At 40.8% G+C, this 16929-nt stretch overlaps 1 protein-coding gene across 1 annotated transcript in view; it reads left to right on the plus strand.

Moving 5' to 3' along the window:
- Positions 1 to 16929, plus strand: part of PLB1 (phospholipase B1) — a gene marked incomplete at both ends in the record, with an annotated part of 94886 nt that overhangs the window by 14475 nt on the left and 63482 nt on the right. Inside the window, 12 exons of the mRNA XM_084261093.1 lie at positions 3803 to 3866; positions 4336 to 4394; positions 5841 to 5881; positions 6739 to 6782; positions 7750 to 7834; positions 8353 to 8404; positions 9521 to 9607; positions 10103 to 10165; positions 11281 to 11363; positions 14000 to 14078; positions 14731 to 14835; positions 16287 to 16379. Of these exons, the coding sequence (XP_084117219.1) occupies positions 3803 to 3866; positions 4336 to 4394; positions 5841 to 5881; positions 6739 to 6782; positions 7750 to 7834; positions 8353 to 8404; positions 9521 to 9607; positions 10103 to 10165; positions 11281 to 11363; positions 14000 to 14078; positions 14731 to 14835; positions 16287 to 16379 (855 nt within the window). The remainder of the gene's footprint in view (positions 1 to 3802; positions 3867 to 4335; positions 4395 to 5840; positions 5882 to 6738; positions 6783 to 7749; positions 7835 to 8352; positions 8405 to 9520; positions 9608 to 10102; positions 10166 to 11280; positions 11364 to 13999; positions 14079 to 14730; positions 14836 to 16286; positions 16380 to 16929) is intronic.

Consider the following 16929-nt stretch of genomic DNA (forward strand, 5'->3'; position numbering starts at 1 on the left):
TCCTAAAGAATCTGTTGTGGTGTAAGCACACCTTTGTCAGCCCCTTGGTAAAAGCCGGGGGCTGAAGAATCAGATTGCAAATTCTCAAACTGTGAGGGGAGACAACCTGCAAATGCTCGTAGTGGCCTCTGTTGGGATTTGGGTTCTTCACATACTCAGAAGTGATCTGGATAAGGGGGCATGCTAGCTTGCTGGTGCAAAACTATTCAGGCTGCTCAGATAAAAAACTGAAGTGTAGTATATATGGGGAAAACTTCCTCTAGCTACGTGTACACTATGGTGAACTCTAAATTAGAAACTGCTTGTTCACAGAACGTAGCTTTATGAAGACGTCAGCTTGGTGTTAGCAATGGTCAGTAGTGAGAGAGAGGACGGAACAGAAAATGTGTATAGGTCCATAGTTCTCTCACCTTGACAGTTGTTTAGATTCACATAGAATCACAGAGTGTCAGGGGTTGGAAAGGACCTTGAAAGATCATCTAGTCCAACCCCGCTGCCAGAGCAGGATCACCTATATTAGAAACCAGGTGGGTTTTGAATGTCTCCATAGAAGGAGACTCCATGACCTCTCTAGGCATTCTGTCCCAGTGCACAGCACATTTTTGAGATTTTTTTTCATCTCAAAAAGATGTGGAAAAACCTAGGAGGAATACAAAGGATAAGAGTGCTCAGAATTAAAATGACATCAAATATATGCTTCAGCCTGGAAGAAAGATGGATAGGTATATGCTGAAGACCTACAGGCATATGCAAAATGATAGATTGTGTCACAACAGTGACTATTTACAAGAACAAGAAAACAGATCACGTTTTTAACAAATGAGAAAGTACTTTTCCAACACACAATTAAATTATGAAGCACCTTTGCCACAGGAGTTGGGGGGGGGGGGGCGGGGGGGGAGCTAAAAGTGTGAAAGAATTAGAAAAGCAAATAGCCAGATTGGTGGAAAAAAGGTCTTGGAGTTCTTCAACATTAAGCAGTTGCTTGCTCTGGGCGACCAACAGCACAGATAGTTAGGAAGATAGAGCATGGAAATGTAACTGTATTTTCCTTATTCTTTCCCTAACCTTGTGCATTTGGATGTTGTCAGAGGCAGAGTCCCAGAATAGTTAGACCATCAGTCTGACACAGAATGGTCATTCTAATATCAAGAGACAGTTCTCTGCCCCTTCCTACTCCCCCAGTCCTGGAAACTGAGATTGGGCCCTCTTTCACGCTCAGTGTAACCTGTGGATCCATTCTCAAATACAGTTGAAATGAATGATTCTACAAGAGATTTGCATGCTGCAGATAGATCCCTCATTGCACGTGCCTCCAGTATCTTAAATGACAGAGCTGGGGTTCTGGTTGTCACCCTGAGTAAAGCATCATCTAAACCCATGGTTTGAACAGGCACACATTTTAAATAAAATGTCATGCAATAACCAGGCAGCAACTGTCTCCGTTTTCTACCAAGTGCAGTAGAAATAATATAAATATTCAAATTGTTCATGTCTGAAACCCAAGTGTGGAAAAAATTCCTCTAAGTAAATGGAAGTTGCTGATGGTTATTGAAGATGGTCACCTAGTGTGGCTTATGATACAGGCTGAGGTGGTCATGGGTAGCAGTAGGGGCTTTCTGCTGCCATGCTGATCTCTGTGCACTGGTACCCGTGTCCACAGGGTCTGCCCAGAGGCTCCTGCTTGTGTTGGGCACATCACCTCCTTGCAGCATGAGCACTGCTGGCTGTCCTACACCCAAGCATATCCCACTTGCTGGGCTGAGCTGGCTCTGCATCACCTCTGTCTGTGATGGAAATAAAGTGGTACAAGCAGAAGTACACAATGGGGCTAAATAATCTAGAAGTAGCTCCTGGATGTTAAAGGACGATTATTCTAAGCACAGAAATACTCGTTAGGCGGCTTGTTGGATGCTGATGACTTCAGTGTGGCCAGCAGGGACAGCTGTGAATGTACTTTGAAGTTCAGCTGAGGGTCCAGACTCAGGTATCATGGCTACCTGCATGGAGATTTCAGGATAAATCAAAATCTGTGTGTATAAATCCAGGTGTATACTCAAGGAAAGAGAATAATGTTTACTGAAGTAGCTATAGGCCTGACTTCTGGCTCCACAGATTAGGTAATCTATCAAGATTCTCCACTAAGATAAGCAATTGCAACTGTTTATTTATCAATATGGCAAACTCACAGCAGCATTATGTTGCTCTTTGATTGTGGAGAATGTAAATTAATTCCTCCTTTCCAAGGAGTTTCACCTTGTACATGTTCAAATTACTCTAAATTTGGACAGACTAAGAAGACTACAGTGAAAAACAGGTAGAAAAGGCCTGTGGAGCATGAGGTTGGCTGAGGAGATCCACAAGGATTCCATCACCTGTGTGCATGACTTTGTTGTATTCCACTAATGTCAACAAATCTCACCTGTGTTTAGTAACTAAAAAGCTTATTCTAGTACAGCAAGTGCTAAGAAAATACATTTAGTTGTTGGGATGAACCTCACCTTTTGGAAAGTAGGACAGAGGAGACAGGTTGATTCTCTCAGGGTTCTGTGGTTTTAGATGTATTAATGCTTTGTTTTTCCAAGGTTTTTTTAAAAAAGGCATAATTAATTATTTTATTGTTTTTAAGGTAATGCAGATCATCTGGAAAAGCAGGGGAAACAAAAGGTAAAGTATGAGAGCAGATTTATCTTCCCTCCCCCAAAACCTATTACCACCTCTTGCTCTTGTTTCCTCTGAGGTAGGCAGAAGAAGAAAGAATAGAGCTTGGTGCTCTAAATGGTTCAATTCTACAAAGATTAAACGCGAAGCAAATGACTCAGCAATGTGATATGGCAGCTGCAAGATTACAGTAGCTAATGAGGAAATGCAGGTTTCTCCGAGCAACATTTGTTACTTGGTTTCATATCCTGTACGTAAATCGATTGTGGTTAGCACTTATTCCTAGATGCTTTGTTGCTCTCTTAGAAACACAAGATGAAAGTCTTCCTTGAGCTATAAAGGTGCAAAGTATGCACACCATTTAAGTGCTCCAGCTGGGGACTAGGGGGTGCACGGGGACTGTGGTGGCCCTTGATTTCACCTTTGTGTAGTAGTGGTATTGGTCAGATAAACAAACATAGTCATAGTAGTGAGGGAAGCTCTAGTGAAGTCACCCCAGGGGGATTGTCTTTCATCTCTCTTTAAAGTACTAGATGTTGGGCCATACTTATGGTAAAGATGTAGGAGGGCATTAAATAATCTGAGTGATACTGAGCTGTTTCTCTTAATGAGTGAATAACTGACATCCTTGCCCCAAATGCAACTCTTTTTATTCCCCTTGTTAGTGTTTTCTATAATCATGTGGGAATTTTGCTGCTTGCAAGGGGCTCAGTGTTGGTTTGTTCTGTCTTTCTTGTTGCCTATTGGAGATAGATGTGTGTGTTGGGTGTGCTCCTTGGCACACAAAGATGTGTGTAGTAGCTGTCCTTATGACCTTTTCCAGATGTTTCTTCCACTGTTTCCAGCGATGGATGTAACCCTCTGTGTTCAGCACATTTCAATGCTTGTTTCAGGCCCAATTCTGTGTCAACCAGTCAGAAAACTGAGCAAAAAGTGTCAAGTTTTGGAAGAGTGGATTTGAAAATGCAGCTGTCCAGATCTGCATTCCCATGTATTTCTAGCAGAGTTGTAATTGTTCTTTAGAACTGTTGTTATACAAGTAAGAGCTTGGTACTGTGTGAGAGTGGAGCCCATAGGACCCCTCCTTCCACACATTTCCATGTTAGATCTAAACAATGGACCATATTTGTTTATGTCAAAGGCTCTAGGAAGCTTCCAGTTTTCCTGTGAGCAGGCGATGCTACCAGAGACTCCTTCATCTTCAGGTTTGTGTTGGATATTATCCTTGTAGGGGCTTTGCCTTCCAAAATCATTTGAGAAAGGGCTGGGGGAGAAATCAGTGGTTTGAAGGGAAGGTCAAGGTGTGGGGTGTGACCAAAGAAGGGTAGACTCAACAAACTCCTTAGTTTTTGGTTTTATCCATACAACCTTTTCTACCTTAGTTTCTTCAGCTGCCAATTGAGGATGCTGCTATTATTTAAATTATTCACGGCCCTGTTTTGTGATCTCTTCTTCCTGGGTGGTTGAGCACTTCAGTGCACCAAAAGTATTTACTGAACAGCTGAGTAAAGTTTCTCATCCTCTCTGACTGATTTAAAATTGCAAGTTGGAAAGATCAGTATAGACTTTTTATGCTTTAATCAATTTTGCTATGTTTTGGTATACTGGTGAATGTCATTTTCTTTCAAAGTTACAGCTCTTTTTTCTAACCTGAAGTCTTTCATGTTTCTGTAGTTCATGCTCTGAGGCCAGCTGACATTAAAGCAGTCACTGCAATAGGAAGTTTGCAAAGAGTAAGTACAAGCAGGAAGTGTGCTAAACGTGACCCATTTCCTCCCTTGTGATGAAGAAGTGAGCTGATGATGTAGTTTGGGGTCCCAGTAAGGGCATTCAGGACTTTTATCTTTCCACAAGCATCAAAGGTTTCTGGTGAAAAATGACTGGAAATACCTGCTGTTCAGTGTTCCAGCATACTTTCAGCCTAAAAATAGCACCAGCTGACTTTGTGCAAGACGAAATGTGACCACAGTGTTCTTGCAGAGAACTGTGATTGAGTGCTTGGATTTTCCTAACGATGAGTATGACAGATCAAATAACTGGAAGAAGAAGCTGGGAAAATTCAAACCGGAAAAAAGTACAGTTTTGGTGATCACCATTAGAACAGATTATCGAGAAATGCAATAGATTTCCATCCTGTTGAGTTTTTTTCTGTTGACACTGATCTCCTAGATCTAGAAGGGAGAAACTCCAGAAGAATCACAAAGATGTACTTCTGATATGTAAATTACAGGGTAAAGTTCTCCTGCCTGTTCTAATACAGTCAGATTTGGGTTATCTTTACTTATCATAATAGTTGGCCCAATTAAAATTATTTAACTATAATTCTCAAGCTTGGAGGGAGTGTAGAAATTTGGGGAAAATTGGTAGCTGTTACTGGGGCTACAACTGCAAAGATATGGGGGAGATTTTCCCTTATTGCAAAATAACTTTCAAATTTGAGGTGATATTCAAGACATCGTACTGTTTCTTGGGATTAAGAGTTTGCAGTAGAAAATCAGCACTCCTGGACTCCCTGTAAATACTTCTCTCTTTAGAGGGAAATAATTGTCCTAAAAACAAATGTACTACACATATAACAGATCCATGGCCCTTTAGAGCGAGTCATTTGGTGGTAATGTCTTTGTTGCTTGTGGATGCTACCATAGAAAAACATTTAAATTACTTTCTTTTAAGGAATGTCTACTTCCCTAGAGCAAATTTTTCTGTCTTCCTCAGACTTTTTAAAATCAATGAAGTTTCTGTGTTTAAGGGTGTGGGTTTTAGTTTGGTTTTGTGAGGTTTTTTTAATAGACACCATACTGGCTGAGTGCCATCCATGTACGTTATCTGAATTACTTCAGGTCATGCCCCTTGTTGAAAAGGAATAGATCTGAAGAAAGTTGGTTTAGAATAATATTTTCTTGGAGTTTGAGTTCTGCTAGTCAAATTTTATTTTAAGCCACATCTAATAAATTAATTAATGTAAGTAGTAACTAAGAAAGGGTTATCAGACTATGAAAATACGCTGTAATAAGGAAGCTCTGGGAAATAATTTAAATCTCTGATTAACTGCAGCGCAATAGAGAAGAGTATGTAGAAAATAACACTACTTATAACAGGAGTGGAATACAGTAGGGGCACTTATGTAGACCTAGTTTAACCTTTGCTTAATACTATTCTTATTACTTGCTTGTTCACAGGCACCAGCATCTGGTGAGCATAATGAGGATTTGCTCCAAAGGTAACAATGAATTGGCAGCATTGACAAGTGTCGTGATAATAATTTATACAGTATTGTGATAATAATTTATACTGTATCACAGTGCAGGAATCAAACTCAAGCAATTCTTACTGTTTTCTAGAGAGGAGGAGAAAGTCTCCTGAAATAGAAGGGATTTTGAGAGACTGGGTCATTCCCAATGCTTAGTTAACACAGATTCTTTGTACTTCATGCAAAGCATGGAACTACCTTAGGGTTGCAATCTTCTCAATTAAGAGTCATTGCTAAGTGATGAATTCTAGGTAGTAAATGTCATCATCCACTAATTAGAGACCAGAAAGCAGAGGAAGAACCCTCTGCTTGAATGATTCCCAGACCTTCATGGGCAAGCATTACCCTGTTTTCTTTTTTCATGCCCTTTAGCAGATCTAAATCAGTATGTGCACATATGGCTGAACCTTTTAGATGCAATTCTATGTAGCTCGAGTCACAGCATTCCTTATGAAAATTTGGCCCTGCACAGACAAGTTTTAAAAGACTAATTTTTTTAATGATTGCACAAATATCCAGGTCCAGTTGTATACTGTTGCACACAGAGAGGTCCCTGCATTACTTCCAAGTGTGCATAAGCCAATTACTACAACACGCAGAGTGTGGAGAGACAAAAATTGACATCTAAGACACTTTTCTTACTCAGCAGTAGCTGATGACACGATGGTTTTGGGGAAAGAAAGGCCCCATTCTTAATTTCAGCAGCTGCCATGAATACATGCTCTGAGCTCTAGCATTGCTAATAAGAAATTGAGGCTGTGCTGTAATAATTTTTCTTTGAGAAACAGAATAACAGCAACTTCCTGTTTTCTCTTCCCTTTCTATAGCACAGGAAAGAGCCTCCTTGAAGTAAGCGTGGAAACCTTAGCAGGTGCGTCTTGCTGCCACACTGAAATTCAAGCAACTTGATTGAATGGTGTGCTGACAGGAGCACCTGTGTTCTGCTGGGCTGCACAGCAGGTGTAGCAGAAGCATCCTGTGGGGGCATAAGGGAAATCTGAGGGACGGTGTCCTTGGGGGACATGAGAATGGCTGGGTTATCTCTGCTGGCTTTAAAGAGACTGTCTGGGTGGGCAAATAGTAGTAAAGAAGTGGTATCACAGACTGCTGGAAGAGCGCAACAGGGATTTTTTTGGGCTGTTACTACTACCCATGCCAAAGTCCCCACTGGCATGTGCTTGCTGCCCATCTTAGCCCAGTGAAATCTCATGTGGCTTTGCCTGTTTGGTACTCTTTCTGTACCAAGTGTTCAGGATTTACACTGGAGCTGCCATAGATGCACCACATAGGTGAATTCATCAACTGTCAGCTGGTATCAGCTGGCTGTGAAGGGCAGCCTTGACTTGCTTGAAGAGTGTTCCAAGTAAAAGCTTCAGGTCCATTGAAATGCTGAGTTGAGTAGTGGATAACTCCAGAATCCTCCCCTCCAAATCTTCCGAGTGTCTTAATGTCATCTCCATTTCTCTATGAAAGGGCTTTAAAACCTGGCAGCAGTTTAGCAGTTTAGGATACTGACTCTGGGTAGCCCTTCTCAGTAGCTTCATTTCTACAGCTGCCTGGTTTTAAATCCATCTACAGTACTTGTGGCTATCACAGGAGATGGGGATAGAGGTTTCTGATCTAAGTCTGAAGGCAAATTCAGGCATCAGATCTCCACCTCAGGAGGTGAGAAGCAAACCCAGCAAGAACAGCCACAGAGGGGCCCAAGCATACCCTTCGTGCCTGCCGAGAGAGACTTTACATTTTCTAACTGTTTTGGTTCAGTTGTGTTTATAGTGAAATTGCAGAGAAGCAGTTCCTGGTATGCAGAAATCACCTAACCTGTGTGTGTCATTCAGCTCTCATTAGCAGTTTTAATCCCTCGGTCCTGCACCAATCTCCTCCGCCTAGCACAGAGGGAGTGACATCAGACAGTCAAGCCACGTGAGTCTCAGAGGTTTTTGGCTGGGCAGTTTGTTTACAGCTGGAATGGTGGAGGGTGGAAGCCTTTGATTCTGGAGCACTCCAGCGGACACGAAATATGTGCAGTACTCACAGAGGCTGCATGGTCACTCCAGGGACAGACCCCGCCACTGTGGCTCAATTGTCACATCTTGGAAGCAGGAGGAACAAAGCCTGCTGTGTGCTTTGGGGTCTGGATGATCTGAAATCATCAAGTATCACTCTTTATAGCTGCAAAATGAATTTTTGAGCTCAAATAGAATTAGAGGTGTGCCTACCAACCTGTGTCTGCTGTTGTCATCTAAGTGAGATACTTGAATATGAGCTAATCACCCCAGGCTCTCTGTGTAGCACAGACAAGTGTCTAATCTTAACACATTTAGAATAGAAAAGATTAATCCCACCTGAAGTGTCAAATGTTCTTTGATTTAATGGTAAAATTCAGCCAAAGCTTTACCCTTACTGATGCCTTCACAGTCTCTTTCCTTTCTGCTTTTCAGAGACCTCCTGCATCAAGCTGAAGAAATAGTGAGGCTCATGAAAGAGAATCAGGTTTGTTTAAAGCACAGGACAATTCAGAGAGCAGAAAAAGGGAGAAATGTGATGAAATACTTTAAACAGCAAAACACTCAGAAAAAATATCTTCAAAAGAGAAAATGCCATTTCTTGAGGTTAATGGACTTCAGTCTTTCTGTTGCAAATAAAAATCAATTCTGTACCTTTCAAGTATCAAGTTTGGTTCTTGAAAGTATCCCACCTGCTTTACGTTTATCAGAGTGGCTGAAGAGCTTGGTAGGGAAGCCAATATATTTGCTTTCTATTGGGTAAGGATGTGAGACCTCAAGGCAAAATAATATTTCTCTGTATTTGTCTCTTCAGTTTCCTCTTGGTCTTTTTAGGATCACTTTTTCAAAAAGGACAATAAAGAACTAGATAAGCTTTGGCTGATGTCCCTGGTGAGAGGTGAATTGTCACTCACAATGTGCTGAGTGCTTTGTAAATCCCACCATGGAGTTTGATGCATTCGTTTTTATTCTGTTCTTAACCTTGAGGCTTGTTATTTTGTTAAATGGTCTTGACATAATGGGAAAATATAATTGCCAAGGAAATCCTGCTCTTGCCTCTTCGCTCTACAGGGAGCCCGTTGGACTGTCCATAAATTTTTGTGGGGCTGAGCGGTTCTAACCAGTGTTCTTCAGGATTGGCAAGAACTGCCTAATGAACATAGCACAGCTGAGCAGGGCTCTGGGTCTCAGATTTTTTCCTCCAGTCTTCAACCCACTAGCGTGACCCAGTTCAGACACATTAATGCTGTCAGCAAGCTGCAACAGTGATGGAAAACAGCTACATCGAGCTCTGTGCTAAGTGGTGTGTGCCCATCTTCTCCAACAGACTCTGCAAGAGTAACAATTTCGGGCTCTAACCTAAGCATGTTCAGCTTTAATTGCAACATTTGCTGCCTAACCATCCATTTGTCATCTCCTTCAGGGAAAAGCTGGATGACTTGTCAAATGGAAGTGATCAGGGTGGCCGGGGTTAGGCCCTGGACTACTGCTTGGTAGATTTTAAGCAAGTACTACTTGCAGTAGTAGTAAATCTTGTGTGAAAAAGGAAAATAGCAACTTATTATCCTATTCCTTTCAATTATTTTTTTTTTTTTCCTTTCAGATGATTGACTTCCAAAATGACTGGAAACTCATCACAGTTTTTTACAGTGCTGAAAACCCATGTTCTTCCTGTGCATCCACACAAGTGGTAAGCTTTCTGTGGGGTGGTTTAGTAGTCAGGGCAGGTGGTTAAGACACTTTCCCAAGCTCTGCTCTCTCCCACAGTGAATCAAAGGAGTAGCTAGTTCCAGGATGTTGGAATGACTCGGTGATGTGAACTCCTGCCACACAATGTGTTTTATATTATAAACATGTACTTAATATGTGATCCCAAGTCTGAAATGTCTTAGAACAACTTGAAGTCCACCTTCAAGTCTAAAGACACTTTTCTTCTCTGTTCCTGTCTTTTTCTTTTTCTTTTTTTTTTTTTTTTTTTAATGTTGTCTTAATTCTAGGTAGTTAAATTACAAGACTAGTTCCAAGGGGTTTTTTGCCTTCATGTAAGCAAAGGCTGAATCCAGAATGTAGTGGTCGTTGATAATTCTTCAGTACACAACTCAACACAGAGGGTTTATGACTTTTGACAAATCGATAACTTTGTTTTTTCTACTAGTTTTTGTGACAATTCTCATCTCATTTGCAGAGTGACTGCATACTGCACAACCTGGAAAAACTTAAATCTGTCTTGGATTTTTTGTATAAAATGGTAAGATTTATTCATCCACCTTGAAGACCTGAATCCTTTGCTAATTTTTACAGCTTTTACCGGACTAGAGAGTGTACCACTGTTCAGGTGACTTAGAACACCAGTCTCACTGAATCTAATCCACTGACTTTATTCATTCTCACTAAATGCTTTATTCATGCTTTTACAAAGCTGATGCATGCAAGCAGAAGGGATGGGTGGGTAAGTGTTCATTTTACAGCACAAGCTGGTGTACCACTTGCTCTTTCTTTTTTTAAGTGATTTCTGAAAAAACCCCAACTCCTTTCATGAGTTAATTTTAAAATCTCGGCATTTCTAAAGGGTTTTTAGCTGGCTGAGCTAAGAACTACCTGCTTACCTTGGATGGATTCTAGGAAATGCTCTGCCATGTCTCTTAAATCAACTAAGGAATAGTAGACTAGATGTGGATATATCATTGTTTATCTGAATTATTTCAATAGCATTTTCCAATAGTTTTGTTTTGCTGAATTGAGGGCCTAAAAAGGACACTAAACCTGCTACAGTTTGGTTACATCAGGCCACAACCACTTGTTTTTCTCAGACTGACTTCAAATGTTGTGTATGGCACAGTTCCACCCACACATTCTCTTTGGATTCTCTCTGCTATTATTTCCAGAATCTGTGTATGTGCATTTGTAAAAGTGAAATATCATTATGTAAATGGAAAGTTGCTTTCTGCTTGGGGTGGTGGGGGGGAGAGGTGAGGCAGGATGTATGAATGCTTGTGCTGTTACACAGGACGTTTCAGCCACACATTTGCTTTGTATGTTGCCAAAAAGATGGTAGATCCTAGTTCATTTGAGCTCAGTTTAGCTGGCTGGCAGCCACTTGGGTTATGTAAAATGAATTGCTGGGTCTCAGTTAAGAAGTCATGGTCACAAGTACTTCGTGAATGATGATCAGTATTATTCTGGGTGGCAAGCACTCTGGGAGTAGGGCTCAGGGCAAAATTCGCAGACTCAGATTGTTGAATTTATGTAGGTGAATCCTAGGTCAGAGGTAACGTGAAGCTGTAGATGTAATTTGCCATTATTGCTTCTTGCTGACCTTTAATTGCAAATTAAAGGTGATTAATTTTTACTTTATCGCTGCAGGTTCCCAAGGCCTTTGTCAATCTGGTAGATTCCACTGAGCTCACAACTTCCTCTTTTGCATGCCAAGATTACAGTAACATCAGGTAACAGATGTTCCCTTAAATTCTTGATGCTGTCTCTCACTAGTGTTCAGACACTTGGCTATCTAGATGTATTGACTTTATAACTTAGGGCTGTAGTGGTGACTTCGGAAGCCAAATATCCTTCTTCCTTTACCTCAGTTTTCATTACTCAGCATGATGTTATATGGTATGAAACATCTTTTTGGTCAGTTCAGGTTGGCTGTTCCAGCTGTGTCCCCTCACAACCTGTTGCCTACCACCAGCTTACTCACTGGGTGGGTCAGAGTGGGGAAGAAGGAAAAGCCTTCATGCTGTAGAAGCAGTGTTCAACAACAGCTGAAGCAGCTGGATGTTACCAACATTTAGCCACAAACACATTGCAACACCATATGGGCTGCTATAAAGAAAGTTAACTCCATCCCAGCCAGGCCCAGTACTGTGATTATGGACTGAAGACTCCATGGTCTGTCTACCTCCAGCTCTTCAGTCAGTGCTAGTCCTATTCTGCAACTCAGAAATCAAAAACTCTAAAGGCTATTTGAAAAATTTAGTTTCTGGGTATTGATGTTCACAAAAGGAATGCTGGTTTTAAAGCACATTTTTGGACTATGTATAAGCTACTACTCAGGCTTAGGGTATGGTAGGATGGAGAACATCCAGCTTGTCAGTTCCTTATGGCAACTGTGTGCCTAGATGCTTTCATCTCCCTCTCTCAGTACTATGCAATAAAAGCATGAGTAGCTTATGTCCCAGTTTAGCATGGAGTAGGAGTGTGCACATGGACACTTGTGATAGAGTAGTTTACAGCTGATAAGATTATGCTCCATCTTACTCCACAGTAATTTTTTTTTTGCCTGTGCCCATGGCATAAGACACCATATGTACTAATATAGTCATCTCAAAGTGTTTCACAAGCTTTGCTTATATACAAGCCGGGAGACATTCCATCAGTCAAGGAAAGGTTCTGGCTGCTGTGTAATCACATGCTTAACAACAAGTATAAGCAGAGGAGAAACTTTCCTTGACAAAACTGATTGCATGGAGCATTCTACCTTATTTTTCCTGCATAGGAACAAAGGGGAAAAATATGAGATGGGCAGAGAAGAGGTGGAAAAGATGAATTTAAGAATATGGGGTTTGCCATATATTCAATGCCTTAAAAATAACAAATCTAACTAATTTTTTTCCTCTGAGGAATGTTTATATTTCCTTTTCAACTTAAGGCAGTTTGCTTTCTTGTTGTCAGCATACAATTGTAGCTGTGTTTATCTGGTTGAACAGTTCCATCAGTTTGCAAGTCTTGTACTTCAATGTTTTGTAAACCCCTGGGTTCATCTCTGCCTCGGGCTCATATTGCCTCCTAGATAAGGGCCTCAGCATGTGGCTACCAAGTCCCCACTTTGAACTGTGCTTTGGAAAAGAACATAAGCCCATACCAAAAGATGAAATTTCAAGTGTCTAAGAGGAGAACAGTGCCTGAAATTCCCAGTCCCATGTCAGTTTGTAACAGTACGCATTGAAAATTGGGACGTAAAAGGAAATTTAAATCGCTATTATTAGTTTCTTACTAACTAGAAGTGTTGTCCACAGTGAAAGTAGCCAGGCATTTAACTCTTTTCATGTATTGGATGAGGTTCTTCTATTAGGCTTGGGTAAGATTCTGGTCCTGCCTTCACATTTCTTTCACTCACCAGCAGTGATGAAAGCACTGTAACAGAAAACTCCCATTTTATGAGGTTTAGCTAGAGCTCTGTGAAAAGGAGAGAGATTCTGATCATGACAGGTATTTATTTCTTGTATTAAATTGCAAACCCCACAGACTCCAGTCCATCCAGGCATTTCATAGGACAGGAAGATAATAATAGACTGTACAAAACCAAGTGATGCACAGCACAACTGTTCACCACCTGGAACCGATGCTCAACTAGTTCCTGAGCTGTACTGCCTCCCAGCCAACCCCCAGTTGTATACTGAGCATGACATCACGTGGCAGGGGATATCCCTTTGTCCAGTCTGAGTCAGCTGTACTGGCAGTGCTTTCCTGGCTTCTTGTGCACCTGGTGTGAGAAGCTGAGAAGTCCTTGACTTAGTGCAAGCGCTAAAACTACCTAGCAACAACTAAAAACATTAGTGTGTTATCAACATTGTTATCATCCTAAATCCAAAATATATCACTATACCAGCTGCGAGTAAGAAAATGAACTATTTCTGCCAAAACCAGGACAAGCATTTTGCAGCACTGAGCATCCATTCATGTTTCTAGATGCAGTTTTTGTTGCCAAACACTAAGGCAAAGGTTCCTGTGGAAGTATTTTGAGTGTATTCTATTTTCCTGTGTGACTATAAAGAGGGAATTGTTTGAAAACTAGTGCACTATTCTAAGCTTGAGCATGCTGATAGCCTATGAGACCCTATACTAAGCCTGGTATATTTGTCATCTGAATAGGCTTTGAAATCAAGAAGTAATCCAAAGCTCTGGACATGGAAATAAGTATCATTCCGTGTCTGTATCAAAAATGAGGATGTTCTCTGTAGCTTTCCCAATATATGCAACAGTCTTGAATCCATGCTTGTCAGTGGCTTAAAAGGATTCATGCTGTCTATCTTGTTTATTGAAAGTTTATGAAGTCTTTAATGTTTTTCATTCTTTCCTGCAGCAATCCAGACATGTATCAGTGTACTTGTGTTAGTGGACACTCCACATTAGATGATACCATACTGAGGTGGTCCTATCAGGTATGGCATCTTCTGTGTTTCTTGGCTCTCATGTTGCTTGACACATCTATTCATTTTCCAGACTGGACTGAAGTGAGGAGTTAAAGGAGGAATATCAGTGAGGAAGTTGAGTAATAGCCTTTTTACCACATGTCCACAGTAATCCTGATCCCATTTAACTTTAGGAGCCCTGGAGATAAGTTCTCTGTATACCTGAGTGATCTTGGTACCTCTTGAAGCTTGGGAGGACTGTATAGCTTTTGGCAATCAAGGATTTGTCATATCTCATCAGAAAAAAGATCGTCTTGTCCAGTAACCTGACATATGACTTAGAAGAGGGAAATGTTCTATTAAGACAAAGACAGTTGTGTTAGAATTCCTTTTAAAAATTATAGGGACACAATAAGCATGACATTTTATTGCCTTGCTAAGCTTGCTGCTCTTTCAAAGAAACTCATGGTTAGTGTGACTTTCTCATAGCTACAAGGAGTTTCTAGTTGCTGTGTAAGATGATTTTATTAAATTATTGTCTTTGTTTTGGGTTACAGAATTTGGTTCTTGTGGTTTATTACAAATGGGGATAATCTTAGTTCACTTTAAGCCCTGATGAACTGTACATGCATCAAAATCTCTACCTGACAATAGTAATCTGATTAAATGGTTGTCTATTCAGGAGGCTTGGGAAAAACTGCTGGAGTCTGGGAAGTATGATCAAAAGGATGATTTCACCGTCGTTCTTCAGCCTTCTCTTCAAGAAATAAATCTGCTCCTCAGACTGGTGAGTAAACTCAAGTTGCTCCATTTGTTCTAGATTGTATCTGCTGAGATTGAGTGCAGTATTCACCTGGCTCTTTCCTCTCTGGGCTCTGTGCAATGCCAGAAGATGAGAGTAGTCAGGCACATAGAGATCATGCCTCAGGATCAGACATCAAAGTGCTGAGAGCAGAGCTTGCTTCAAACAGTGTTTCTCAGAGATGCTGTGTTTTTCTGAATGCTGTGTTCCTGAAGAAATCAAGTCATGGCAGCTCTGTGGATTAGGTCATGAGTGTCTGGAAATCGTCAGTGCTGCTAATTTTTCTGTATCTTTATAATCAGCTCATTCATCCCTGATTATGCCCATGTCTGTTTGGAAACAAAGTAAAAAGAGGGTAAGAAGAAGTATTTAAAAATGGTAGGGGGAGAAAAGAGAAAGGTTGGAAAGTAGAGTTACCTCCCTGCAATGAGATTAATGCAGTCTGGGAACCTGGGAATAAATTTTGCATGCATTTTGTATTTGATATAGCCAGTGGAGAATGAATATAGATTGGGTTGCCTGGGATGCCAGGCAAAGAAAATCTTGCTACAAGTGGTCTTTAAAGGGAAGTTTAAGGGTCAAGGTTGTGTAAGACCTGGCAATGAAGAGGGAAAATATTACTTTGTAGATAATGGTTCAATCAGTGCAAGGTATCAAGATCCAACACATAGCATTAGGTGGTTATTTGTAGAACAGGATAGTGGTGAGTCATGGTGTGGTTACTGGTCATCATAACAGCTCCTTGAATCTCTGGTAATTCAATTGCTCCCCTCAGCTCAGTATCAGAGAAAAATGAACTGGGAAAAGAAACTTGTCATCCAGGAAGTTTGAGGTCTGCTATATTGCAAAATATTGCTGCTGGGACATCTCGTGTCAGGCTTGTTTTATTGATGTCTGGTCCATGTGCGAATGGCAGAGTTTCAGCTTTCATGGCATTACTTTTTCTCTTAGTGAATTCTTCTGTTATTTCCTTAAAGCCATCTTATGTAATAAGTGGAGTCTTTATTCTGATTTGTGGTACATCTTCAGGCCACCATGTGCAATCTTCCAACATGAATCTAAAAATAAGCATGGTCTCTTAGGACAAATTCTGCATGCTTCCACTTCTGAAATGTATATAAATATTAACTAGAGGAAGGGTTATTTATGTTGTGATATTTATATTGTTTTGTTGTTTCTCTGATGGTCTTGTCCTGTTGATGTGTGGTCCCTTCACTACAGCCTTACAGTGGTAGGCACAGCAATCACAAGAACAACATTGGTTCTGTCTTGTTACAGTAGCAGTAACTGAGATCAGCAACAAGTGGCTTTAATGAGATTACTAGAGATTGATATTCTTTTGTATATTAATATGGTTTTATAGATGAGACCTTTTATGGTTGAATGTCTCCATACTCTTCAGTGTTTTCTAATGCTTCAAATGCTTTCTCTTTCAGGGCAGAGATGGCTTCATTACCACATCAAAGACACAACTGGAAGCACTGGAAAACTATTATACTTTCATGGCTGTGGGCCTCTGGAACAACATGGTGAGTAGTACCAGATGTTGTTGCTTACTGGACTTAGTATGGATGCCTGGTAGCAACTCCATGCTAGCCAGGCTTTGAATAACAGGAGGGGAGGGGAAAGAAGAATATAGGAAAGAAACATCCCATGACTGCTATCCTCAGCTGTGCACAGAGACTGCTCTCAAGTAATGCAAAATGCCCTGTGCTCTGCTCAAAAAACTCTTGGTGTTCTGTGGCTGCTGCTTACTACCAAGAGCTTTTTAGAAAGGTTTCTCAAGTAGTCCTTTGGTAAGTCTCAGCAAGTAAATGAACTGTGACAAACTCTTCTCTTGCTAGTCTCACCTCTGTGACAGAGGGGCACACCACTGAGAATTGTCCTAAGATAACAGCAATTATATTCTTCTATCCTGTATCCATTCCCCTCATTAGTAAAGAGTCTCATAAGGCTGTCTCCTCATTAATCATCATCTTCTGCTGTTGTTGCTCATAGTAAAAAGGTGATAGACAGTCTTGAGGAGCTCCTACTACTTTCTCGAGAGCTGGATATCCTACCCAGCTGAGGAAAGCCAAC

The sequence above is a fragment of the Gallinula chloropus genome (genome assembly GCF_964237585.1).
Source record: "Gallinula chloropus genome assembly, chromosome: 3".
Lineage (NCBI taxonomy): Eukaryota > Metazoa > Chordata > Aves > Gruiformes > Rallidae > Gallinula > Gallinula chloropus.